The 27,066-nt window shown below is 36.2% G+C and overlaps 1 protein-coding gene across 1 annotated transcript in view; it reads right to left on the bottom strand.

Moving 5' to 3' along the window:
* The window catches only part of KIF18A (kinesin family member 18A), an 85,702-nt gene that overhangs the window by 37,629 nt on the left and 21,007 nt on the right, over positions 1-27,066 (bottom strand). The window contains exons 9-13 of the mRNA XM_027562785.1: positions 26,804-26,910; positions 22,178-22,340; positions 12,231-12,395; positions 8,949-9,070; positions 2,940-3,175 (exon numbers count right to left, since the gene is read on the bottom strand). Of these exons, the coding sequence (XP_027418586.1) occupies positions 2,940-3,175; positions 8,949-9,070; positions 12,231-12,395; positions 22,178-22,340; positions 26,804-26,910 (793 nt within the window). The remainder of the gene's footprint in view (positions 1-2,939; positions 3,176-8,948; positions 9,071-12,230; positions 12,396-22,177; positions 22,341-26,803; positions 26,911-27,066) is intronic.

Raw genomic sequence — 27,066 nt, 5'->3', positions numbered from 1 at the left:
ATGCTCCTCCGTCCATGGGATTTTCCAGGCAAGAGTGCTCGAGTGGGTTGCCATTTTCTTCTCTAGAGGATCTTCCCAACCCAGGGATTGAACCTGGGTCTCCCGCATTGTAGGCAGATGCTTTACCATCTGAGCCACCAGGGAAGTCAGAGAACAGAGGTGACCTCTGAAAAAACGGAGTGTCTGTACAATGCCAGGTACTTGAGTAAGTTCGGACTTGCTCTGAATTTGATCTATCTGGCTAATAATCAACAAGAAAACAGAGACCTCAGCCCTACAGCCACACAGAACTGAATTCAGCTAACAATAGAAGCACATTCTCCCCCAGAATCTCCAAACAGGAGACCCAACTGGCTGACATCTTGATTTTTGCCCCTGAAACTTGAGGCAGAGTAACTAGCTGAGCCTGCTGGACTTCTGATCTTAAGAACTTTGAGATAATAAGCCAGTGTTATTTTAAATGGATATGTTTGTGTTAATTTCTTAGGGCAGCAATAGAAGACTGATATAAATGGAATAATCCAACAGTAATAGATGAGATTGTTAATAGTTCACCTCAGTATATGACAGAACATGAATTAAAAAATTAGTCAGTAAGAACATGATTTGAAGAACACAGCCGATTTGACCTGACTTAATATATTCTTTAAAAACATAATTGAAACATTTATACCAACTCTATGCTGGCTTTAAAGAAGTCTTCACAAACCTCAAAGAATTAAAATCAGTAAAAATGAGTTTCAAATTTAAAAAGAATATGCATTAGTTTAGTGTTGCTGTTCTTACACTGGGTTAAGGTGAAGATGAGACATAAAGATTTGTAAATGTAAAATCTCATAAATGTTTATATAAGAAAATTTTTGGAGCCTAACAGATCATTTTTTAAAGTTATTTATCCTCTGATCTAGGAAACTAATTCCTATGAAACTAGTACATATGTAGAAATGTTAATATAGTAGTTTCCCCTTACCCCACGGGAGGAAACATTCCTAGACTCCTAGTGGATACCAGAAACCAGACAGCAATGCCTCATATATTTCCTATTTGTGTGTGTGTGTGTGTGTCTGTGTGCGCCTCTTCTTACCTGGAGAATCCCCTGGACAGAGAAGCCTGGCAGGCTGCAGTCCATAGGGTCGCACAGAGTCAGACACAATGGAAGTGACTTAGCACGCACACATGCATAAAGCGACTTACCATGAATGCTTGCCTACCTATCTAAGGTAAAGTGTAATTTATAAATTAGGCAATAATTCTAAGAACATAATGTAATATAAGCTTGCAAATGTGGACTCTGTGTCAAAATATCTTATTGTACAAAGTTAATGCCTTTTCCAGGAGAAGGCAATGGCAACCCACTCCAGTACTCTTGCCTGGAAAATCCCATGGGCGGAGGAGCCTGGTAGGCTGCATGGGGTTGTGAAGAGTTGGACACTACTGAGTGACTTCACTTTCACTTTTCCTTTTCATGCATTGGAGAGGGAAATGGCAACCCACTCCAGTGTTCTTGCCTGGAGAATCCCAGGGATGGCGGAGCCTGGTGGGCTGCCATCTATGGGGTCGCACAGAGTCGGACATGACTGAAGCGACTTAGCAGTAGCAGCAGCAATGCCTTTTCCATCTTAACATCACTTACGCATTCTGACAGTAATTTTTGCAATTTGAGGTCCAAGAGCAAAACTAATATGAATTTCTTCTTCCTTCTTCATGATTTCATGGATAGAATACCTGTTCTTCCCCCAAATTTTAGCACCTCACATGTGATTTATTTTTCTTTCCTAATTAGCCAAAAACTTTCATTTCTGCACTTAAAAGGGAGCTCTTAATGGAATCTCTATGGCCTTACTGAATTGCTAGCATCACTTCGGCACTTTGGGATTATTGAGTAAAATACAGGTTACTTAAAAACAAGCACTGCAATACTGTGTGTGACAGCTGATCTGATAACCAAGATGACTACTAAGTGACAAACAGAAAGAATATGATGGATAAAGAGATGGTTCATATCTTGGGCAGGACAGAGTAGGACCACATGAAATTTTATGATGATACTCAGAATGGTGTGCAATTTAAAACTGATGAAGTATTTATTTCTGAAAATGTCCACTGAACGTTTTTGGACTTCAGTTTACTGCAGGTAACTGAGATGGTGAAAAGTGAAACAGTAGAGAAGGGAGGACTACTGTATATGGTTCTCTGACATGCACTGTTCACCAATAATAGAACAATGGTTAAGTAAATGATTGTATAACAATTCTCACAGTTATTAAAAAAATGCTAGATTCTTTATATATGTACCCTAAAAATGATTAAAATGTAACAAAAAGCTTAAAAGTTAGATTATCTGATACAAATATCATACACACACTGTAAAGATAACCAAACTGTTAATAGGCATTTATCTCTAACCTAGCATAGAAGATTGAGGTTCTGGGAAAAGCTGAAGAGGGCATTCTGCTTCTATATTATCTGAATATTTTAAAACCAATATTTTAAAACTAACCAATTGTTAGTTTTTCAATTAAAATGCCCCATGCACACTTATGAAAGGAGAGATATTAAGTGATCTGCCAACAGAAAAACAGTAAATTCGACACTGTCAGTTGATCTTAAGAACATAAAAGATTGTTATTTATTACAGAACATAATATTCTTAATCATAATCTTCAGTCTTTAATACACGTAAAGTTTTAAAGAAGAGTGGAAATAAAATTATCTAATTAAAAACAGGTAAAATAACTTCACTGCTAGCATTATTTAGAACGTCAAGCATACTTCCCCTTACACCTTTGAAAGATACCAGTTAATTGAAATGATTCTGAAATTAATTCTCACAAAATAGCAAAACTACTAAAAAATTAACTGCTCTATTGATTGATATTACAAAGATTAATCTTTATAAATAGTGTTTACTTACTTAATGAAATAAAAGCTGTACTTACAACAAGGAGAAGAATGAACTGGTCCAAGTTGTGGGAAGGTCATAAGAATAGAAACTTCTGGTAGATTATTTTGCTTTGCAGGTTCACTAGTTTGATCAGCCCAAACCACCACTTTTTTCCTCTCGACCAAATGTTCAATTTCTTTGATGTCAGCCTCAAAAGTAGCATTTAACAGGCCAGATTCTTTTAAAGCACAGTATTGCTTTCTTAGGGCCGGAAGTAATGCATTCAATACTCTACATACAGAAGGTGACAAGAGAGAGATAAATACTAAATTTTAAATACAGTATTACAGATTTATGTAACATCCAAAGTATTTGTTGTTGTTCAGTCTCTTTGCTGCAGCATGAGCAAAGATGCCACTCTTTGCCATGAACTGCAGCATGCCAGGCTTCTCTGTCCTTCACTATCTCCCTGAGTATGCACAAACCTATGTTCATTGAGTCAGTGATGCCATCCAACCATCTCATACCCTGTCACCCTCTTTTCTTCTTGCCTCAGAATTTCCGAACATCAGGGTCTTTTCCAGTGAGTCAGCTCTTTGCATCAGTGGCCAAAGTATTGGAGCTCCAGCTTTAGCATCACTCCTTCCAATGAATATTCAGGGTTGATTTCCTTTAGGATTGATTGGTTTGATCTCTGTGTTGTTCAAGGGACTCTTAAGAGTTAACACCAGTTTGAAAGTGTCAATTTGCTGGTGCTCAGCCTTCTTTATGGTCCATCTCTTACATCCATACATGTATGTGTAATATGTTCTTAGTTGCTCAGTTGTGTCTGACTCTTTGCAACACCATGGACTGTAGCCCACCAGGCTCCTCTGTCCATGGGCATTTTCCAGGCAAGAATATTGCAGTGGGTTGTCATGCCCTCCTCCAGGGGATCTTCCCAACCCAGGAATCAAACAGGTCTCCTACATTGCAGGCAGATTCTTAACCATCTGAGCCACCAGGGAAGCCCAAGAATACTGGAGTGGGTAGCCTATCACTTCTCCAGGGCAATCTTCCTGACCCAGGAATTGAACCAGGGTCTCCTGCATTGCAGGTGGATTCTTTACCAGCTGAGCCACCAGGGTAGCCCCACATCCATACATGACTACTGGAAAAATCATAGCTTTGACTATACAGATCTTTGTTCGCACAGTGATGTCTCTGCTTTTTAATACACTGTCTAGGTTTGTCACAGCTGTTCTTCCAAGGAGCAGGTGTCTTTTAATTTTTTGGCTGCAGTCACCATCGACATTGATTTTGGAGCCCAAGAAAATGAAATCTGACACTTTTCCAACATTTTCCCCATCTATTTGCCATGCAGTGATAGGACCAAATGCCAAGATCTTAGTTTTCTGAATGTTGAACTTTAAGCCAGGCTTTTTCACTCTCCTCTTTCACCTTCATCAAGAGGCTCTTTAGTTCGTCTTTACTTTCTGTCATTAAAGTGGCACCATCTGCATATCTGAGGTTGTTGACATTTCTCCCAGCAATCTTGATTCCAGATTGTGATTCAAAGTATTAGCAGATGATTAAAATGTTCCCTGTACATATCTTCCTTTAGAAATTTCAATCAAATACCTCTAATCAAATATCTTTAATACATTAAATATAGATTGGAAAGTACCTTGTATGGGAATTACAAGAACCAGGCTACAGTGTCAGCTAGTCTTCACTTGCTTCTATTTGACCTTGGATAAAGTACTAACTGAGGTTTCTCCTCTATAATATGGGGTACAATTGGATAGCCATTACTTTCAACAGGGGACTGTTTTCAGAACTAAATTTCATATAAAAGACTTTTACAAAGCACAATGTGATTTAAGAATCAAAAACTGTGTTGTGGACTTCCCTGGTGGCCCCTGGTTAAGAATGTGCCTCATAATGCAGTGGGCACAGGTTTGATCTCTGGTCTGGGAAGATTCCACATGCCAAGGGGCAACTAAGCCTATGTGCCACAACTACTAAGCCTACGCTCTAGAGCCTATGAGCTGCAACTACTGAGTCCCTGTGCCTAGAGTCCATGCTCTACAACAAGAGAAGCCACTACAAGGAAAAGCTCCTGCTCATCCCAACTAGAGAAAGCCTGCATGAAGCAATGAAGAGACAGCAGCAGAAAAAAAAAAAAAAAAAAGTGTTGCTATTGTTACTAAATATTATGAGATTGAAATGAAATATTAATATACTCTGTCAAATAATGAAGCTCATCTTAGGTATATAAGATTAGAAAACAATAACAAATGAACAAAACTCACCTCTCCTTGAAGTTAGTTCTTTATGAGCTAAAGTAATAATTTTCAAAGGCATTCAAAGGAGAAAACTGCAGAAAAGTATGGTGGGTATAGGGCTTCTCTGGTAGCTCAGCTGGTAAGGAATCCGCCTGCAATGCAGGAGACCCATGCTCAATTCCTAGGTCAGGAAGATCCTCTGGGGAAGGGATAGCTATCCATTCCAGTACTCTTGGGCTTCTCTGGTGGCTCAGATGGTAAAAAATCTGCCACAATGCAGGAGAGCTGGGTTTGATCCCTGGGATTGGAAGATCTCCTGGAGGACGGCATGGCAACCCATTCCAATATTCTTGCCTGGAGAATCCCATCGACAGTGGAGCCTGGCGGGCTATATAGTCCATGGATCGTAAAGAGTTGGACACGATTGAGTGACTAAGCACGGCACAGCACAGCACATGGTGGACATGAAAAAAAGACGAGGTGCTGGATGCTTAGCTCTGATTCAAAATCTATCCTATTGCTGTCAATCAGAGGAGTACTAAGCATTTCTTTTTATGTATTAGACCTCCATGAAGAATATTCACTGAAGAAATGCCAGCAACTAAAAAGTTATAAATGGTTCCTAACTTATACCAACAAGACATCAAACAACATGAATAACTTAAAATAACTTAGTCCTGGTGTTCCATATTACTCATGATGTCCGGAAGAACAGAACCATTTGAAGTATGGATAGGACACTGGGAAAAGAATAGGCATTTTAATTTTAACACACTGGGAAATAACTGCTTTATTATCTAGGAATCTTAAATATTTAGATAGCTGTACAAATAAATAGTTTGTGATATTTTTCTTTTTGGTGATTGTGGGGAGTACTCCATTTAAGCCCAGTAGGTAACAATTGTAAGGAAAACTTCTTAATCAGAAAGTTAATAAAAACAATTACTTGTTGAGCACCTATACTAATCAGATGCTAAGCAGAGAAGAGTTAACACAGTAGGTCTGAAGTCGACATCCTTTGAAAGGCTTGTCAACAAGGTTGGCCCTTGGGTCGTATCTTGAAACACAGATTTTGAGAAGTTCAGATAATTCCCAGAACTATTAAGAGTGGCTCACTGTGTTTAACTCTTTGTACCAACAATGTGGTTTATGCTGAACAACTGCTTTCCTTTTAGAAAGGTTAGAATTTTGAGCCATCATGCTTGGCAGACAGTACCTATGCAACCAGCTCCCAGTGAAAACCCAGGGCACGAAGTGTCGGCCTAATGACATTCCAAAGTAAGCACCATTTCACGTGGGTCATCACAACCTTTGCTGGAGGACTTAAGCATATCCTGTACGGTCTATAGGATGAAGACACAAATGCCTGTAACTAAGTGACTTCCTTTGTACTTTGCCCCATTCACCTTTTGTTGATTCTGTCTTGCCTGCTTTTACCCTAATAAATCATAACAGAGGAGCCTGGGGGGCTATACAGTCCATGGAGTTGGAAACAATCAGACACAAATGAGCCACTAAACCACCACCATGGGGTCAGCCATATGATGGATTCTATGAGTCATTCCAGTAAATCATCAAACACGGAGGTGGTCTTAGAGACCCAGGACATATGCCATTTATGCATGTATGTATGGCGTATGTTTATTTGTTTGTATTTATGCATTCATTTGGGGCTTCTCTGATAGCTCAATAGTGAAGAATCTGCCCGCAATATGGGAGACCTGGGTGTGATCCTGAGGTTGGGAAGATTCCCTGGAAAAGGAAATGGCAACCCACTCTAGTATTCTTGCCTGGAGAAGAATTCTGTCCCATGGACAGAAGAGCCTGGCAGGCTACAGTCCACAGGGTTGCAAGAGTAGGACATGACTTAGTGACTAAACCACCAATTGGATATTCTTGGCTACTTGGTTGTAAATTAACTGACCATATATACACGGGTTTATTTCTGGGCTCTCTGTTCTGTTCCACTGATCTATGTGTCTGTTTCACACCAGTACATACTGTTTTGATCACGACTGCTTTGTAATGTAGTTTTAAATCTGAAAGTGTGATCTCTCAAACTTTGTCCTTCTCAGGAATGCTCTGGTTATTCAGTCTTTTGTGGTTCCACACGAATTTTAGAATTATTCATTCTAGTTCTGTGAAAACACCCCATATTTTATATCTTTTTACCTTGTATTTCCTTAAGTAATTATTATTACTTACAGTTACAGGTATTTTCACTACTTTTTTATTTTAACTTTCATACTAGCATTCTAAGTGATTAAAACACTACTTTTACTATATGTTCACTTTTACCAGTGAGACTTATACTTTCATATTTTTCTTGTTACTAATTAGTGGCCCTTTTCAATTTAAAGGAGTCTCTTTAACATTTCTTAAAAGGCCAGTTTAGTGGTGATGAAATCCTTTAACTCTTGGTCATCTGGAAAACTCTTAATTCTTCAATTTTTATTGATAACTTTGCTAGGTAGTCTTCATAGCTGAAAATTTTTTCTTTCAGCACTTTGAATATACACAAAATCATTTTTTTTTGGTCTTCACTCTATAAACTCAGGCTAAGACAGTTCATCAAATCTGTTGTTTTTTGTTATTTAATCCTTACAAACTTGTTATAAGGAAAGTGTTACAATTGAAAAGATAAGAAAACTAAAGTGAGGCAGGATAATTTATGCAAGGTTATACTGCTTACATAAACTAGAACTCAAGTCCAACTTCAAAACTCATACTCTTTCTACTATATTGTATTGTCTCTGTTTTAGTTCACCAGTTTTCTAAATAAATAAGAGAATTTTTGCCCATTTTGAGGCAAAAATTTATATTAAATATATTAAACTATTTTTATGATAAACCAAATATAGTATGGTTGAAATAAATTAATGTTTCTTTGATAACTTTTAACTCTTGCAGGGGGTGTGAGCGCGAGTAAATGAATGTTCAGTGTTTGCTCTGTGTATAAATATAGGAAGTATGGGGAGAGCAGGGTGAGCTTCTATCCATAGGATAATATTTCCCTAAAGTTTTTCCCTTTCTTTTTCTTCTTCTTTTTAAAAGTAATTATGCTAATATAATTTTCCTTAAATCAAAAGTATGGAAAATTAATTATTGTTATTTGAGAACACTAGAAGAACTACAGTAGAATTTTAGACTGGGAGAAAGCCTTTAGCGAAATAAATGTGTTATTTTTACAGAGCATGAAAGTGACGCCTAAGGAAGTTGACTGACATGTCCAATGTAATAAAAATAAAGATCAAGGCATACTTTTTAACTATTATGTTTCAAAAATTAAAACTACTCAGCTACTACTGAGTTAGAGCATGAATGAGATAGTATAGAATCACTTAAAAACTGGGACATGATGTTAAAATATATATATTTTTAAATGATTTCATGTTAATGACAGCAAAAATTCATTCTGGGATTATGAATGCTTAAAAACTATCTACTTAAAAATTCAGTTGGTATTAATAATAGTTTCTAAGAGGGCGAAAGATGGCTGGAGGACAGGTAGAAGACAGGCTCCTTTTCACTGTAGAGGGATCTTCAGAATTTTGTATTACATGACATATACTGCATACAAACAATAAATGAAAAAAGTGTTTTTAAAACTATAAAGCACTATAAAAAAATCTGAGGAGAAGAACCACATCCTTTACACTCGCTCTGTGTTTTCTAACTCAGCATGATTTCTGATGCTGGCAGACATTTAAATAGTAATGTATTTTGTACTGGATAAAACTGAAGTTTTTGGCAATGGAAACCTAAAATTTTTAGAACAGGTAAACCCATGTACTTACGCTTCTGTCTGTCTGTGTTGCTGTTCTTGAAGAGAAGCTAGATCCATTATATGTTTAATTTGTGCTTTCAAATCTTTGTTCTGGAGGTGCAGATGGTGGCAATGAAGTTCTTTACTGAGCTCCTGGGGAAAACAATACAAACTATATCTCAGATTCTTTTAAGAATATTAAAGTTAAATCAATATTAATGAAATTTATTTTATATTGGTGTTAAGTTTTAATTCTTAAAAATATGAAATGGTATGTAGAGAAACAATCTGAAAAACAAGTATTCTGGTACAGGTAGTCTATAACTTACAAGTGAGATAAGTTTCAAGTTTCCTTGGAAACTGAATGTCTTGGACAAATTTTATTATAATAATAGTTTCTTGGTCTATCCAACTTGTATATAATACTGTGAAAATACATTAATTTGGTCCATTTTTGCTTACATGTCACTTTTTCAGGGAGGCTTTCTCTAAGCATTACATTTAAAGATGGACAGTCTTCACCTCCAACAGTCTCTGTCATAGCATTGATTAGTAACAATTCCATTTATTTATTTGCTTATAGATTCTCCATTCTAGACCACCATGAGAGGCATTGTCTCAAACTAGTTCAGTGTTTGGAGTTGTCAACTGTGTCAAACTGTCCAACTGTGTCCAACAACTCCAGTGTCTGGAGTTGCATACAATAAAAATTTCTTGGGGAATTCCCCAGCAGTCCAGTGGTTACAGCTCTACACTGGCAAAGCAGGCAAAACGGGTTAGGGAACTAAGACGATGCCTGCTGCAGCAAAAAAAAAAAATTCTCACCTTCACCCAATCTTGGTATGAGCTTCATCCTAGTGCAAAAGTGTAGAAAAGTTTTTGCAGTCTCCCGTTTCCTAAGCCTCTTGTGTACATGCCCAAATGTTTTCTAATTTACCACCTAAAATTATTTCTCTTTCCTCAAACCTACTAAGCCTTAAGTATGGAAAACGTCAGGTAAGTGGTTATACTAAATTATGAATGGTAATAATCCAAAAGCATTTTCAAAATTTAAATTGGGAAAATTTTAGTCAATAAAAGGGAGTGCAATATTTTGGACATTGTAAGAGGCTGAGAAAAAAAGCCTTACGGTAGCTGTGCCCAAGAAACTTCCTACAGATAACTCTCCTAATCCACTTTAGGTGTTCAATACTCCTTTACCAACCTGCAGTTGGCCACTGACTCTCTATAAGCTTAAGGCTTTTTTCTTTTTCTTTTCTAGGTAATACTTCCTAAACCAGTGGTGGGTGCTTTGACAAGGAAACAATATAATGCTATATGTCTGAGATATTTTAAAGTTGGGGGTTATTATCTAGATGATTCATGATTACATTTCAGAAAACAACAAGTATTTTAGAGCAAACTCTCTTTAGGGAGTCAGGTCAGGATGATACAGTTAGAGCAGTCTTGGTATGAGCTCATGAGTCATGTGATTTTAAAGATGGCTCGACTATGACACAAATGCTGCCTGAAGTCCCAAATATGGTCTTTATGGAAATGACTTGACTTGACTGAAAGTTAAGAGGTTTACTACATGATCTCTTTCATCTTTTCGAGTTAGAAAATTCAACAACCCTAACAGTATAAACATATTTGCCAAATATTCCATCTTTTCTCTTTAAAAAAAAAATCCCTTATTTACTTCTTCTGATAATCTTGTTTTATCTTTCTGTATCATTCTTAAAGAGACAAGCCTTGATTCTATAACTATTTTATCCAATAATAATTCTTGGCTAGTCTGTCATCTTTGAAAAACCAAGCTTTTTCATGCTTTGATACACTAATGATTGAATCTGATTGGAAGAACATAGCCTATCATGAGAACTACAGTTAAGTTAGTAACAGCTGAAGTAAGAATATAATGAGAGGTAATATATAAAACAAGAGGTTTTTGGATGCCATGCTAGGCCTGGGAAATCATAATAGAGAGTTTACATATGGGAGAAAGCACCTAAGAGTGATTCAATCAGAGTTAGTTTTTAGAAAGCTCATTTTAGTTGCAGTGTAGAGAATGACTGCAGTAGGCCAGGAATGAAGTAGGAAGGCCACACATAGCATCCAACAATGGGGGCTGGAAGGCTGAATTCGGGTACTGGTAATGGGAGATGTAGAAGTGGGTAAATCTGAGAGGTTAAGAGGAAGATAATGCAGGAAGGTACAGAAAAAAGGGCAGCAATATGAAAGTCACAGTACTGGGTCTCTGTCTAGAGTTGTATGACTGTGAATAAATCTTTTCACAAAGTCATGTCTCAGTTTGCTTATATAAGAAAGAATGGCTTAAAAGTAGATACCTATTTCAGCCATGAAAATATCCACAAAAAAAAGGACTGAGAGTGGGATAGGTTGATGGGAATAGAAATAGTTTTAATTTTTTCAAATTATTTATAATAAAATGCATTAAAAAACAAGAATTGAAACACTAATTCTAGATTTATATTCAGGTGTGAAAAGTTCTGCTTAAGAGAGTTATAGAAGACAGACTGCTAGAAAAATTAGATTGGACCATGGTAAATAAAATTTAAATTTACTGAAAATAACCTGAAGAATATTAACTTCATAAATGCTAATAAGTAGGCAAAAAAAGCAATAATAGTACTACTAAAAAGAATACTGTACCATTTAAAAAATTGGGAGCTTAAGATAATTATGGGAAAACAAAGGCAAACTAGTAAATATCAATGGATTTTTTTGCTTTTTTAATACTAAACAAGCTCTTAAGTACTTTTCTAGTTGGAGATGGGCTATATTTTACTGTCAATTACATGAATATACTAGATTATAAGTATAATGCAAATTATACTTAATTTATATTCTAGATGGACTATTGTCAATTCAGTACATAAACATAAATGCATACAGCTTTCAAACTGGTTTTATTTGGCTATAATACAAATAATGGTGACCACATTTAAAACTAATTTTAAAACTAATGTCAATTTATTAAATTTAAATCACCTACATGATGAAAATTCAAGTACAGTCTGAAAGTCTGAAATAGAATTACTTCAGTCTGACTTAAGAACGACCTCATAAAAGGATGCAATCACTTAAGAAAAACATTTAAATGTAACTTTATTCTTCTGAAAGTAAAGAAAAAGAAATTTAGTAGGTAAATAGGGAGGTAGAAGGCATATTCAGTTAAAAACAGTAAAATGAGTCAGTTAAATCTGAGAGAGATGAACCAAAATTTGCCTTATGAAAGATATTTATACAACAGTGAGTTTAAGAAGTTCAGTTCTAAGAAAATAAATCTGACTATAAAATATGTATGTACCTTTGGTATATGACCATTTTGTCCTAAGAGTCCCATTTCCGTTTGGACACGATGGAGCCAATTAGTATTCTCATCAAATTGCTTCAATTCTTCCTCCCTTTTCTTCTCTAGATAGCAGCGGCGAGTTTTCAACATTGCAAGTCTGTGATCTCTTTTGCAAGTGGCCTGAAAAATAATGCATTTAATTGTCACTCTTTTGTGATATTTGATGTATGTGATATTAGTACAGTGGTATATTTCCTTTTAAGTGTGCTACTGTAGCCTATTAAATTAGGCTATACTTTTATACTTAAAGCTATTTCCCCTTTGAAATCTCACAATACTGCTGCTTGCAGGAAAATAGGAAATTGAGTTGTGAGTCATTTTATAAAATTACATGTTGAGAGTTTATGACTTTAAGAAAAACAATGGCCAAATTGAAGACTATAACTTCTTTTTTGCTGTTGCTAAAATATATGCTTTTAAATGTTGCATTTGAAGGTTCATATGGGGCCTGACTCCTGTGATTTCCTCATTGAAAACAAAGCAGATGCATGTACTGCTCTTATCTTGCCTTCAGTTTGAAAGATGTGAAGAAACAGAGTATTCTATTGTTCTAAGGTTTTGTCTATAAGGCCTTTAGACTGGCTGTTGTCAATGACAGAAAACAGAGCTTACATCTGAGTGTCATAAACATCTGATCTTGCTTGATGGTTGATTGAGGACACATAATGGATAGCCCAAATATTTTTGGTGTTTTATCTACACACAAATTGAGTTCAGAACTGGCTTTCTAGTTTTTTACTCCAAGGGTCCTGCAAACTATCATGGGCACAGTGTGGCAGAATGGTAGGACTTCTTTGGGCTAATTGCCAAAAGCCACTAAACTCAATAATCATCAGATATGATGGCTGGACCTGAGACAATACGTCGCTAAAGGTTAGAACAAGCACTTATAGCGGTTTTGGAAGTAGGGATAAACATACCCTATGGCGGGAAAAAAAAATGAAAAAGGAGGAGGAACTACATTTGAACTGGGTTAAAGGCCTCACTCCTAACTTTCTTGTTATCTTTCATAAAAGGTTGACATTTTGAGGAAAAACCAGGGAATGAAGAAATCTGCAAAAATAGGAAACAATGTCACTCTTCTTACTGCCTCTTTCTGGTTTAGAAAACAACTATTTTCATTAAAGTGTTATGTTGTCATGCAATGGGTAATTAATTGTTCTTAACTAATACATAACGTACTTTTGGAAATCTCAGTTTAAATTTCATACACAATATTGGTAGATGAAATCCACATAAACAAAAGCTCTTTAAGGTTCTAAAATTTTATTTTAAAAGTAGAATGTGGTCCTGAAACCTGTAAAGTTTAGAGCCACTGCTATAACAGAAGGTAGGATACACGGCTTCTTGACTTTTCCTGCTATGCAGCAGCTATGAACATTTAGGCAAGTCAAATTTGTGTGGCTCTCAGTCACCTTATCTGAAAAATGAACATAAATGTATTGTACCTGTCTGATGGAAGGCAATTAAATCAAACTACCTTCCTATTTCTCTAATGTTTACAAATATTGCAGATACTTTTAGAATCAAGGCAGGAAATGATCTATGGGTCTGACGGCAGTCAATATTTAACACTCAAAATTTTTGACTGAAAATCTCAAGAAATATGTTTTTGAGTTTGTACTTATTTTCATGAAATGTATCCTCTATGATGGTTCTTTATGGGGACATTTTTCATCAGGGTAATCCCTACTGAATTACTATTCTGAAATAAGTATCAAGTAAATGTTTGGAAATAAATTCTAAAATATGTATATTAAACCCTCACATTAAAGTAAATTGTTTCCTATTAAAGTTTCAAAAAAGCTTTATATGTTTTATTAATACAACTTCCAAAATACCATAAAAGGTCTTGAGCGAGAATAAACATGTAATTCTAAAATTCAGGTATTATAATACTACTGCTTTGTGCAAAAGAACTGACTGCTAACACAGTGAACTCATTATTTTATTAATACAACTTATATATTAACTCTATACATTCATAAAATTGCCCAGGACCTTCACTTTAATACTATTCTCAGAGTCCATATTCTAGAACCATTCATAGCTGAATCAATGAGATTCTTTTAGCAACTATGAGAGTAAACCTCTTTGGAGAGGGTCCAAGACAGATATAAAATCCCTTACCCTAGCAAGCAGTTTAGTAAAACTATACTTTGACAATTCTGTGAGAACAAACTAAATCTCTAGGTATCTTTCTACATTTTTCAGTAGTTTACAGCCAATAAACTTAGGAGGTTTTATCTCCATTGCTTACCTAATCTCATGAGAATAGCTATAAAAATTGGAAAAGCAATTGAAAGGACCAAAAGTGAGGTATGAGAAAAGGCAAATGTATTGAAAAAAAGCAGAATAAGGATGCAAACAGAAAAAAGAAATCAGCCAAATCTATTTCCTCACTCTATGTCTCAATGTTTCCAATCACACACATTCACAATTCAACAGGGTAAGAAAGAGAAAATAACTATTATGTAAATTAGCTTGGTATTAAATAGACCAAACTTATTAAATGTACTAATATTTTAATGTTCAAAAAATGGCAACCTGAGTCTAAGCTTTACTAATACACTACTTATTTGCTTCAAAGATTGCCTCTTGACTATAAAAATAGACTATAAAATTCCTGGCAACCAAAGCTTCCAGAATTTGGCACTCCCTTTGAAATAGAATTGATAAATTCCCAATATGGCAAAATACATCTTGTATCATGTTCCATGTCCAATCTATTCACAGTGGTTAATTCTGGCTACTTCAGATTCAGAGAGGAAGAGTGCTACAGCCACTTCAGTGGTACCTGCTGTGGCAAAGGCGTGGGGGTTGGCAGGAAGTGTTGAGCATAGCTATGGACGACATTGTACTCTGGTCAAACTGATGTTCTGTTTCGAATATTGTATTCCTTTTTATTTTTTTCCCACTAATAGTTCTTATACAGGGTTTCCCAGGTGGCACTTAGTGGTAAAGAACCTGCCTGCCAATGCAGGAGATGTAAGAAATGCAGGTTCAATCTCTGGGTCGGGAAGATCCCCTGGAGAAGAGCATGGAAACTACTCTAGTATTCTTGCCTGGAGAATCCAATGGACAGAGGAGCCTGGTAGGCTACAGTCCATAGGGTTGCACAGTCAGATACGACTGAAACAACTTAGCATGCACACAGTATTTTCATAAAAATGTCCAGTATAAATCTCATCTCTCTACTACGAAGCCTTTCTTTACCACAACCAGAAGTCACTGTTTTTTACTTTGAATAGCTATAGCACTTAGTACTTATAGTATAGTAGGATCCTCAGAAGTACAGACTGAGGCCAGACTGCCAGAGTTTAATATTGGTTCGGTCACATTGATTAGGCATATATCTCTAGACAGCTTACTTGAATTCTCTGTATCTTTGCTGCTCACAAACCGTGGTAATAATAGAGGATATACCTCATAGGCTTGTTATAAATCCTAAATGAAATATCCCATGCAAAAGACTTTGAAAAGTGTCTGACAAACAATTAATGCTCAATATTAGCCATTTTTATTATTGCGCTATCCCTTACATGACAATCATACAGTGCTGTGTCATTTTTATATCATTTTATTGCTCCAACTAGTTTATAAATAACTGAAATACTATAATGTCTCGTACTTTTGTTTATCTCTATTGTGTCTAGCACAATGCTTAGGATATATATAAAAGTGTTCAAAACAAGCTGCTCTCAATCAGCTTTCCATGACTGAATTTCTTGCCTTTTTATAAGACATAAATCAGGTAATTGTACTTACAGAAAATTGGCATTGATTTAAAGGAAACCTACACAATATTGAAAAATATTATGATTACTGTAAATTATCAGATAAAATCAGATCAGATCAGTCGCTCAGTCGTGTCCGACTCTTTGCGACCCCATGAATCACAGCACGCCAGGCCTCCAGTCCATCACCAACTCCCGGAGTTCACCCAGACTCACGTCCATCGCATCAGTGATGCCATCCAGCCATCTCATCCTCTGTCGTCCCCTTCTCCTTCTGCCCCCAAACCCTCCCAGCATCAGAGTCTTTTCCAATGAGTCAACTCTTCGCATGAGGTGGCCAAAGTACTGGAGTTTCAGCTTTAGCATCATTCCTTCCAAAGAAATCCCAGGCCTGATCTCCTTCAGAATGGACTGGCTGGATCTCCTTGCAGTCCAAGGGACTCTCAAGAATCTTCTCCAACACCACAGTTGAAAAGCATCAATTCTTTGGCGCTCAGCCTTCTTCACAGTCCAACTCTCACATCCATACAGGAAAAACCATAGCCTTGACTAGACGGACCTTTGTTGGCAAAGTAATGTCTCTGCTTTTGAATATGCTATCTAGGTTGGTCATAACTTTCCTTCCAAGGAGTAAGCGTCTTTTAATTTCATGGCTGCAGTCACCATCTGCAGTGATTTTGGAGCCCAGAAAAATAAAGTCTGACACTGTTTCCCCATCTATTTCCCATGAAGTGATGGGACCAGATGCCATGATCTTCGTTTTCTGAATGTTGAGCTTTAAGCCAACTTTTTCACTCTCCACTTTCACTTTCATCAAGAGGCTTTTGAGTTCCTCTTCACTTTCTGCCATAAGGGTGGTGTCATCTGCGTATCTGAGGTTATTGATATTTCTCCCGGCAATCTTGATTCCAGTTTGTGTTTCTTCCAGTCCAGCGTTTCTCATGATGTACTCTGCATATAGGTTAAATAAACAGGGTGACAATATACAGCCTTGACGTACTCCTTTTCCTATTTGGAACCAGTCTGTTGTTCCATGTCCAGTTCTAACTGTTGTTTCCTGACCTGCATACAAATTTCTCAAGAGGCAGATCAGGTGGTCTGGTATTCCCATCTCTTTCAGAATTTTCCAGTTTATTGTGATCCACACAGTCAAAGGCTTTGGCACAGTATAAAGCAGAAATAGATGTTTCTCTGGAACTCTCTTGCTTTTTCCATGATCCAGCGGATGTTGGCAATTTGATCTCTGTTTCCTCTGCCTTTTCTAAAACCAGCTTCAACAAATTCAGACTTAAATTGAAGAAAGTAGGGAAAACCACTAGACCATTCAGGTATGACCTAAATCAAATCCCTTATGATTATACAGTGGAAGTGAGAAATAGATTTAAGGGCTTAGATCTGATAGATAGAGTGCCTGATGAACTATGGAATGAGGTTCGTGACATTGTACAGGAGACAGGGATCAAGACCATTACCTTGGAAAAGAAATGCAAAAAAGCAAAATGGCTGTCTGGGGAGGCTTTACAAATAGCTGTGAAAAGAAGAGAAGCGAAAAGCAAAGGAGAAAAGCAAAGATATAAGCATCTGAATGCAGAGTTCCAAAGAATAGCAAGAAGAGATAAGAAAGCCTTCTTCAGCGATCAATGCAAAGAAACAGAGGAAAACAACAGAATGGGAAAGACTAGAGATCTCTTCAAGAAAATCAGAGATACCAAAGGAACATTTCATGCAAAGATAGGCTCGATAAAGGACAGAAATGGTATGGACCTAACAGAAGCACAAGATATTAAGAAGAGATGGCAAGAATACACAGAAGAACTGTACAAAAAAGATCTTCACGACCCAGATAATCACGATGGTGTGATCACTGACCTAGAACCAGACATTCTGGAATGTGAAGTCAAGTGGGCCTTAGAAAGCATCACACGAACAAAGCTAATGGAGGTGATAGAATTCCAGTTGAGCTATTCCAAATCCTGAAAGATGATGCTGTGAAAGTGATGCACTCAATATGCCAGCAAATTTGGAAAACTCAGCAGTGGCCACAGGACTGGAAAAAGTCAATTTTCATTCCAATCCCAAAGAAAGGCAATGCCAAAGAATGCTCAAACTACCGCACAATTGCACTCATCTCACACACTAGGAAAGTAATGCTCAAAATTCTCCAAGCCAGGCTTCAGCAATATGTGAACTGTGAATTTCCTGATGTTCAAACTGTAAATTATAGCAAATGCAAATAACTGAGATATAACATACAACTTTTAGAATAGGTAATACAGCAGTTTTTCAGAATTCCACTTAACTAACATATGTAGGGATTTCATAATAACAAACTAATATATTGGTTGGCCAAAAAGTTTGTTTGAGTTTTTCAGAAAAACTTCAAATAAACTTTTTGGCCAACCCAATATTAGTCCTACGAGATATTTTATTATTTGGAAGTCATGAAGGTTATCAAAAATACTGGCAACAATCTTGTAGTTCAAGAAAGTTAAAGTACATAGCGACAAATTTTAAACAAAGATATACATTCTAGTCTTCTGCCTTAAAATGATGTGAGGAACATTTTATATACACTTGAAAAACAAAATTAAAAAGAAATTTTCAGTATTCAATACATTACTAACTATAGGCCCTATGCTGTACAGTAGTAGATCTCTAGGGTGCATTTGTTTTACATAACTAAAACTTTGTACCCTTTGACTAGTACTTCCTGATTTTGCCTTCCCCATAACTCCTGGCAACACCATTTGATTCTACTTCTGAATTTGATGGTTTTAGATTTTTCATATAAATAGTATCATGTAGAATCCGCCCTTCTCTGTCTGGCTTATGTCACTTAGCATGTCTTTCAGGTTCACCTATGTTGTTGCAAATGGCATGATTTTCTTCTTTTTTAAAAGCTGAATCATAGTGTATTGTTGTATACTTAAGAATCATTAGGAGGATAGATCTTATGTTAAATGTTTCTGTTAATATACTACTACTACTACTAAAGTGGGTGGGAGGAAACTTTAGGAGGTGTGACACAGGATTATGGCATAGATTGTGGTGATGGTGTCACTAGTGTATATTTATCTTGAAACCTGTCAAGTTGTCTACGTTAAATGTTTGTGAGTTTCTTTAAACATCAATCATATCTCAATAAAGTGGTTTAAAATAAACATTTTCAATAAGGCATAATAAATGCATATTCAGTAAATAAATTACTAATTTTGATAATTAGTTTAATAGTAACTGATATTCTCATATCCATGACACATTATTAATGCTTTATGATTAATTTCTTAGCCTATCACATCTTTCCCATTTCTTGGGCTGAAAAAACCTAAAATGATAGTTTTTTAAAGCACTATAAAAGTTTGATGGCTTTCAGATATTAAAAAATATGTAAAAATTTTATAGATAACTGTTACTTCTGGGAAAGTGGGAAAAGAAGACTTGGTTAAGGTGGAAATCTAACAGGACTGGGGGTTATCTACAAAAGAAAGGTTTTAATAAGTAATATGTGAATACATTTCATGTATTTAATCTCTATGTGATTAAATTATATAAACTACTTTGAATGACTGACTTAATGTATTATTAATAAACATATTTATTAATGTGTTTAGTAAGTACAAAAGTACTTAAAAATGCAATTAATCTTATCATCAATGAGCACCAAAACTGGGGAGAATCTATTATTTTCAAAATGCTTATTTTTCTGATTTTTGGTACTCGAGTTGCACACCTCCAAGTATATATTTTTCTTTCCTACTTACAACTCATGTTTCTTGAATTTACATTTTATTGACAACTTATTAGTTTTAGAAAAGTATAAGCCTTAGAGTTTGCACATTATCCTTTCCCCTTTTGCATTAACGTATCTCCTTCAATATATCTACTAGATGAATGCATGACTTTCTAGTTTTTTTTTTACATAACATCCTGTTCACATCTGCCATCTTTTTATCTTGTATTTGGTGTGATTTCCTTAGATCTCCCAGTTCTTTAATTCTCTCTTTGTGTGCTGTGCTTAGTCACTCAGCTGTGTCTAACTCTTTGCAACCCCATGGACTGTAGCCCACCAGGCTCCTCCCTCCAGGGACAAGAGTTCAGGCTCCAGCATCAGCTTGCTTGAGTTCAAATAGTAGCTAGGACTCTATGACGGAGAAGGCAATGGCACCTCACTCCAGTACTCTTGCCTGGAAAATCCCATGGATGGAGGAGCCTGGTAGGCTGCAGTCCATGGGGTCGCTAAGAGTCAGACACGACTGAGCGACTTCACTTTCACGCATTGGAGAAGGAAATGGCAACCCACTCCAGTGTTCTTGCCTGGAGAATCCCAGGGACGGGGGAGCCTGGTGGGCTGCCGTCTATGGGGTTGCACAGAGTTGGATACACAGCAGCAGGACTCTATGAAATGGGTGATTTTTGACAGAATGACTTCTCTGGGCCTTGGTTTCCTCATTTTAATTACAAGGATAATAATATTATATAGCCCACAGGATTTTTGGAGAATTAAATGTGTTAATGGATGTCAAGTATTTAAAATATGGCCTAGTACTACACCTGTATGGATGTGAGAGTTGGACTGTGAAGAAGGCTGAGTGCCGAAGAATTGATGCTTTTGAACTGTGGTGTTGGAGAAGACTCTTGAGAGTCCCTTGGACTGCAAGGAGATCCAATCAGTCCATTCTGAAGATCAGCCCTGGGATTTCTTTGGAAGGAATGATGCTAAAGCTGAAACTCCAGTACTTTGGCCAGCTCATGTGAAGAGTTGACTCATTGGAAAAGACTCTGATGCTGGGAGGGTTTGGGGGCAGAAGAAGGGGACGACAGAGGATGAGATGGCTGGATGGCATCACCAAATTGATGGACGTGAGTCTGGGTGAACTCCGGGAGTTGGTGATAGACAGGGCGGCCTGGCGTGCTGTGATTCATGGGGTCGCAAAGAGTCAGACACGACTGAGCGACTGAACTGAACTGAACTACACCTATAAACAGAAATTTTAAATTCCAGTGAATAAATCTTTAATTTCTAGAAGTTTCATTTGTTTTCTTCTCATATATATATATATATATATATATTCTTTTCATCTTTGATTCCTTCTTTGATAACTTTTGTTTTTATAGGTTTTATCAGTTTGTTGTATCCGATGTTTTGCAGGGGAGGGGTTCTATCATATTTCCTAAGTCTGCTGACTTGCTTGTGGAGGACTGTTTCACATGTTTTGTAATTTTGGACAGTGAGCTCTCATTAGTGGTTTGAATTGAAAATCCAAACCTAGGCTTGTTTCACTAGGCTGATTTTATATTGCTTCCACTCAGTTCCCTATAGATTATTATTGCTCTGATACCATTTCCTATGCTAATTTCCCACTTTAGGGATTTGTTAAACAAAACACATGGAATGTAAAAATTCAAACCTCAAAATCCTGTGAAAAGTGTACCAATAATGATGGTCATCAAAAGAGACTTTCCTTTCTTACCCTAGGCTTGGTTTCTTATTTTCCTGTGCTACTTGGTAACATGTTTTCTTCTGGTATACTTCCAATACTAAGAGCGAAGGTTTCCTAGTTCTTGGACTATCATTCATTTCTAAATCCCCGTCTCCCTGGGCCCCTTATCTAAGTAGTAGTGTACATCAAAGCAGGATAGTGAAAGTGGTCTGTGTGTATGAGGCGGACAGCAGTGCACTTTACTACATTAAATAATAAAACTGATTAAAAGTTTATCTTTTTTTTAAGCACTGATGCAATGGAAACTGTAACAATGTTAGTACAAAGCATTCTTCTGGGGTGGGGATGGGATGGGGTGGGTGGAATCTCCTACTGATCTAAGCTGTAAATCACTGCCTGCGTCTGGGGTCAATTGTTCTCTCTGCTGCACTCTGGTACCCAACTCTCCCTGAGTGTGTTAACTTCCTGTTAAGCATTCTGTCAACCCTCACAGAAGCAACAGATTTAACTGAGATTTTACAGCTATTTCCTTTTTGTTTCTGACACTTAGGAATTTATTTATTTTTCTTGTACACTTAACTATACATTTCAAAGAATGTTCTATTTCCTCTAGCATTTCCAGGTATTTGTAGACGAGTGATTATATAACACTATGAAATTTCTAGAATTATAAGTCTCCATGTTTTTACCATCTCTAGGAATTAATGATAGAGTTGTTAAATACCTTTTCTACTTTGTCTTCAGAACACATCATTTCTATTTGTTTATGGCACTGTTGTTGATAGAATGATTTAAGTTCATTTTCTTTAAGCAACATTTCTAACTTCAGATATTCTTGCCTGATTTCTTCTCGATTCTGGAATAAGCAGTTCAGAATTTCTTGAAATCTAACAAAAATAAAACATAGAATCTCAGTATTTTGTGATAGGTAATGCAGTTTACTTAGAGAATTGCATGAATAAGGGCATATGGTACTTCTATGGCCCCCTAGGGAAAGTGAGATCGCTGGTAAAGGGTTATGAATATTATTTTTATAACACTGGGCTTCTTTCTCTTTCTCTCCTCTCCAAGAAAGGTCATGTTATTAAAAGATATCAGTATATTAAGGTCTATGGTATCAGTCATACACTGTATTTTGTCTGCATAATCCAGTAACTTACCAAAAATAAAATACTTTGTAAGAAAAGGATGATAATGTGGACTTGTACTATCTCAATTCACAAGGCCCCAGAAACACAGTATTGTGTGTTGTTTTGGTGTTGGCTCGCTGTGAAGAAGTAAGCAGTGTGTGGCATAATCATATGGTGCCTCTATGGCCCCCTAGGGAAAGTGAGATAGCCGATTTTTAGCTTCAGAACTTGTAACAGTGAAAACACAACATACGGTCAGGTACCCCCTGCAGCCTGGCCAAGAGTCAGCTGACAATGCCAAGACCCAAAACATCCAAGTTTACAATGTGGTAAATCTAGAAAAGCCACTCCAGTGTGTTTCCTTCAAAATGCAAGAGAGAGATAGGGAATCAAAGTTGGGGAGTATGACTCACATATCCTCCAAATGCATAACGACCTCAAGTGGAATCACTTCTGTGAAAGCCCTAAATGGAGTGTATGGGCTTCCCCGGTAGCTCAGCAGTAAAGAATCTGCCTGCCATGCAGGAGATATGGGTTTGATCCCTGGGTTGGAAAGATTCCCTGGAGAAGGAAATAGCAACCCACTCCAGGATTCTTGACTGTGAAATCCCATGGACAGAGGAGCCTGGCAGGCTACAGTCCTTGGGGTCACAGAAGAATTCGACACGACCTAGTGATTAAACAACAAAAGGAGCCTGCAATCCTGCATCCTCCAGGGTCGGCAGAATATTGGTCACAGATCATGTCTGAGCTACAGTAACAGTAGAGACAATCACACACAGGCAAAATTCTCAAAGAAAAAGTAACTGTGAACCTTTTAAAATAAAATGGTAACACAGTATATGCATTTAAAAATAAATGTTCCTTGGCAAGAATTTTAGGTATATTTGTAAGGATTTGTGGTAAAAACACTGACAGTTTACGTCAGTAGTAAAGAGTTCTTAACTCTTCTGGGAATGAATATAAACCACAATACATCGACTTCACTGAAGTTTTGTCAAACTGATAAATATTTCATAAGAAGTATGTACGGACATTGCAATTTCATTGTATTACATTACAACAACTCTAATGCCAGTAAATGATTTGATAAGTTATCTTTAGGTTCTACCTGAAGATAATTTCTTAGATTTTCTGTTAATACTTTACCCAAGGACATAGTTAAATATTTGTCAGTTTTGAAATTTTATGGTTCATTCTTATTTTAGTTGGTGGTGTTTAGTTATTAGGAAGGAAGGGAATTAGTATCAAAGAAAGCTCTTAAAAAAATCATTTTTTTATAAAGACAGTCCTATGGGATTGACTAATAACTATTTTCTAGTCACTTAAAACATTCGTGTAGCTAGAAAACAAAATCTTTGCCAATAATTTTATGTGACATATGATGAACTCTAGACAATTTTCTTGGTATAGTCATAAGTGAAGTTATATAGTTACTCTGGACATGAACAATTATACTTTTTTATGATTTTTTTGAGTATTTTCCCACTGTTCAGTTGCTCAGTTGTTTCTGACTCTTTGCGACCATGTGGACTGGGAGCACGCCAGGTTTCCCTGTCCTTCACTATCTCCGAAAGTTTGCTCAATTCATGTCCATTGAATCGGTGATACTATCTAACCATCTCATCCTCTGCCACCCTCTTCTCTTTATGCTTTCAATCTTTCCCAGCATCAGGGTCTTTTCCAATGAGTTGGCTCTTTGCATCAGGTGGCCAAAGGATTGTAGCTTAACAATTATGCTTTAAGTTTTTTTTGAGTATTATCTTTCTAATAGCTTTAACAGAGAGCAAATAGTACATAGTCTTCCCTTTACCCGTTTAAACTTCATAAAAATTATATTTCTTTTTTTTTTTAAATTACATTTCTTAAAGACAGCAAAAATTCATGGCATTAAAGAAATTCTATATGAAGTATGATATGATAAAAAGTATTACATATATTTATTTCAGAAGACAGATGCTTTGGTGAGAGAATGACAAAGGCTTTGGGATATATAGCTGTATTATTACCTTCTTTATAAATACATGCAAATTATTTCACCTGTTGAGAGAATTACAACTCAAAGTTTTTATAGTTGGTTAAGTCATGTTGAAGTGTCAAAAATACCCAAATAAGTGTTCATAGCTCAGGTACCTCTTTCTTGAACCAACAACCAGAAAGCGAATGTCAATGATTCAAAGCCATATCAACTCCAGAAAAGTCTACCAATTCGTACAATTTCAACTGATGATTAGATCTGGTTAAGTAGGGCTGAGCAATTTCATGCAAGCAATGACTCCAAATTTGAGCAGTGGGTGGCTGCTTTAATTTTCAAGAAACTTGCAACAACAAAGAGCTATCTGGTTACATAAGGACCAATCCCATATTTGACTAACAAACTATAATAACACAACTAATGATATAGCAGAGTTAGAATCTTTAAGATTAAATGAATAATGAGGAGTCAATTTTACTTGTTATTTTTCAAAAGACACTGTAAAGTTGGTAGAATATAACAAAAAGTATTATAAGACTATTAAATATAACTTTAGCTTGACAGTGGGTTGTTAGTGGGATTAACAGAAAATAATTTAAACACTATTAAGGAAATCTCTGGCATAAGCAGAGCTATTAATAATACACAGGACAACTTTATGCTGTATGAAAAATGGACTCATTGTCACTGAGAGAGAAATAATTGTTTAATTGTTTCTTATTGTATCTGTAAAACAGCACAGTATGGTAACACAGGATTAAGATTTGAAAGGATGACATATAATTCTTGTTCTAATCTGTGAGTTAGAAAACAATACCCCATTTCAAATTTCTGAGGTGCTGTAGTCATCAGATGAAATTAATATGGGCCTAAATATCATCAAAAACTACAAAGACAGTTAAAAAAATAAAGTGTTATTTTCCTAGAAGTTATCTTAACATCTAGGGTAAGACGGAGGCAGAAAAAATTATTTTCTTCAAATCAAGGATATTTTATGTAAACTTCAATACACACTTGAAACTAGGTTGAAAATCACTGTCCACTAGTCTTCCTTATGTACACTAAGACATCTGCAAACTCAAGAGTTCTAAGTGTGAGTAATCAGTGCTTTAAGATGTGGTTAGTTTCTCATATTAATGATAATAGAAAATTAGCTTTGGAGAAGGCTTACTCAACCTTCAATCAAAGGTGAACAGGTTGCTTTTCCTATGGGCCTCTTGGAGCTTTCAATATGTTCATGTACTTTGGAAACTTCTTAAGATTCCTTAAGTAAGGAACAATTTTCAAATTTGTTTGATCCAAGAATTCCTTTCTGTCTTCTTAGAACTACTCAAGATTCAAAGCTTTTCAACTATTGCCCATTAGGGCAACTTGGAAATTATCTTAGTGCTTGTGAGTACTGTATTACAGCTTTTGTTTTTTAAATTTATCTGCTAAGAAACTTAGATGAAACAGGTCATTTTTCTGTGTCAACTTATATCATTGAGAGATGTCCCTTTAAGTAATTAATTGCATAAACTCAAGTGGATTATTAGAGTTATATCAAGTTAAGGAAAGAGTAGACACAATTTATATGCACCATGTAAATAATGATAATGCCAGATGCCATTGCTTGAACACATTTGTGTCCCCCGAAATTTACATGTTGAACGAAACCTAACACCTAAGGTGATGGTACTGGAAGTGGAGCCTTTGGAAGATGCTTAGGTAGGTCATAAGGGTGGAGACCTCATCGATAGGATTAGTGCCCTTATAAAAGAGCCTCCAGAGACAGCTCCCTCTCTTTTGCTTATGTGAGGATTCAAGAAGTCTACAACATGGAAAGCAGCCCTTACCCAACCATGCTGGCACACTAATCTAGGACTTCCAGCTCCCAGAACTGTAAGAAATAATTTTGTTTGTTTATAAGCAACCCAGTCTGTGGCACTTTGTTGTAGCAGCCAGAAGGGACTAACACCACAGAAGAAAAATATGGAAACTATTAAAAACCAATTTCATAAATGACATAATTAGTTTTACTTTTTCTATCCCATACTTAAGACCTGCTTCTCACTATCTGTATAATCACAATTAAAATTACCTGATCTCCAAAGTGTACCATATAAGACCAATCTGTGACTTCCTGAACAGTTGAGAATATATAATGACACACAACAAATGATGATAATGATAAATTTGACTAAATTTTAATTATCTGACTAAAGTTTACAAAATCCTTAAAACGAGATCTTAATGTCAATTTTACCTTTCAATTTCTTTTTTCTGAGGGTTTGAAATCATTACTTTGCTACTTTCATCAGTAAAGGCTTTCTGTTCTTCATAGGCCTTTAGTTTTTCTTTTAACATTAAAATCTAGTAGAGAGAAACAGCAGTTAAAAATACAAATTATATGTTTCCATTATGCACAGCCACAGAAAAATTTTAGCTGTGAAAAATAACTGAACAAAATTTCAATTATAATAGACAATAGAATTTTAGACAATAAAGATTGCAGAATCCCATAAATGA

Source organism: Bos indicus x Bos taurus, chromosome 15 (assembly GCF_003369695.1).
Source record: "Bos indicus x Bos taurus breed Angus x Brahman F1 hybrid chromosome 15, Bos_hybrid_MaternalHap_v2.0, whole genome shotgun sequence".
Taxonomy (NCBI): domain Eukaryota; kingdom Metazoa; phylum Chordata; class Mammalia; order Artiodactyla; family Bovidae; genus Bos; species Bos indicus x Bos taurus.
This window is presented reverse-complemented; position numbering and strand designations above follow the sequence as displayed.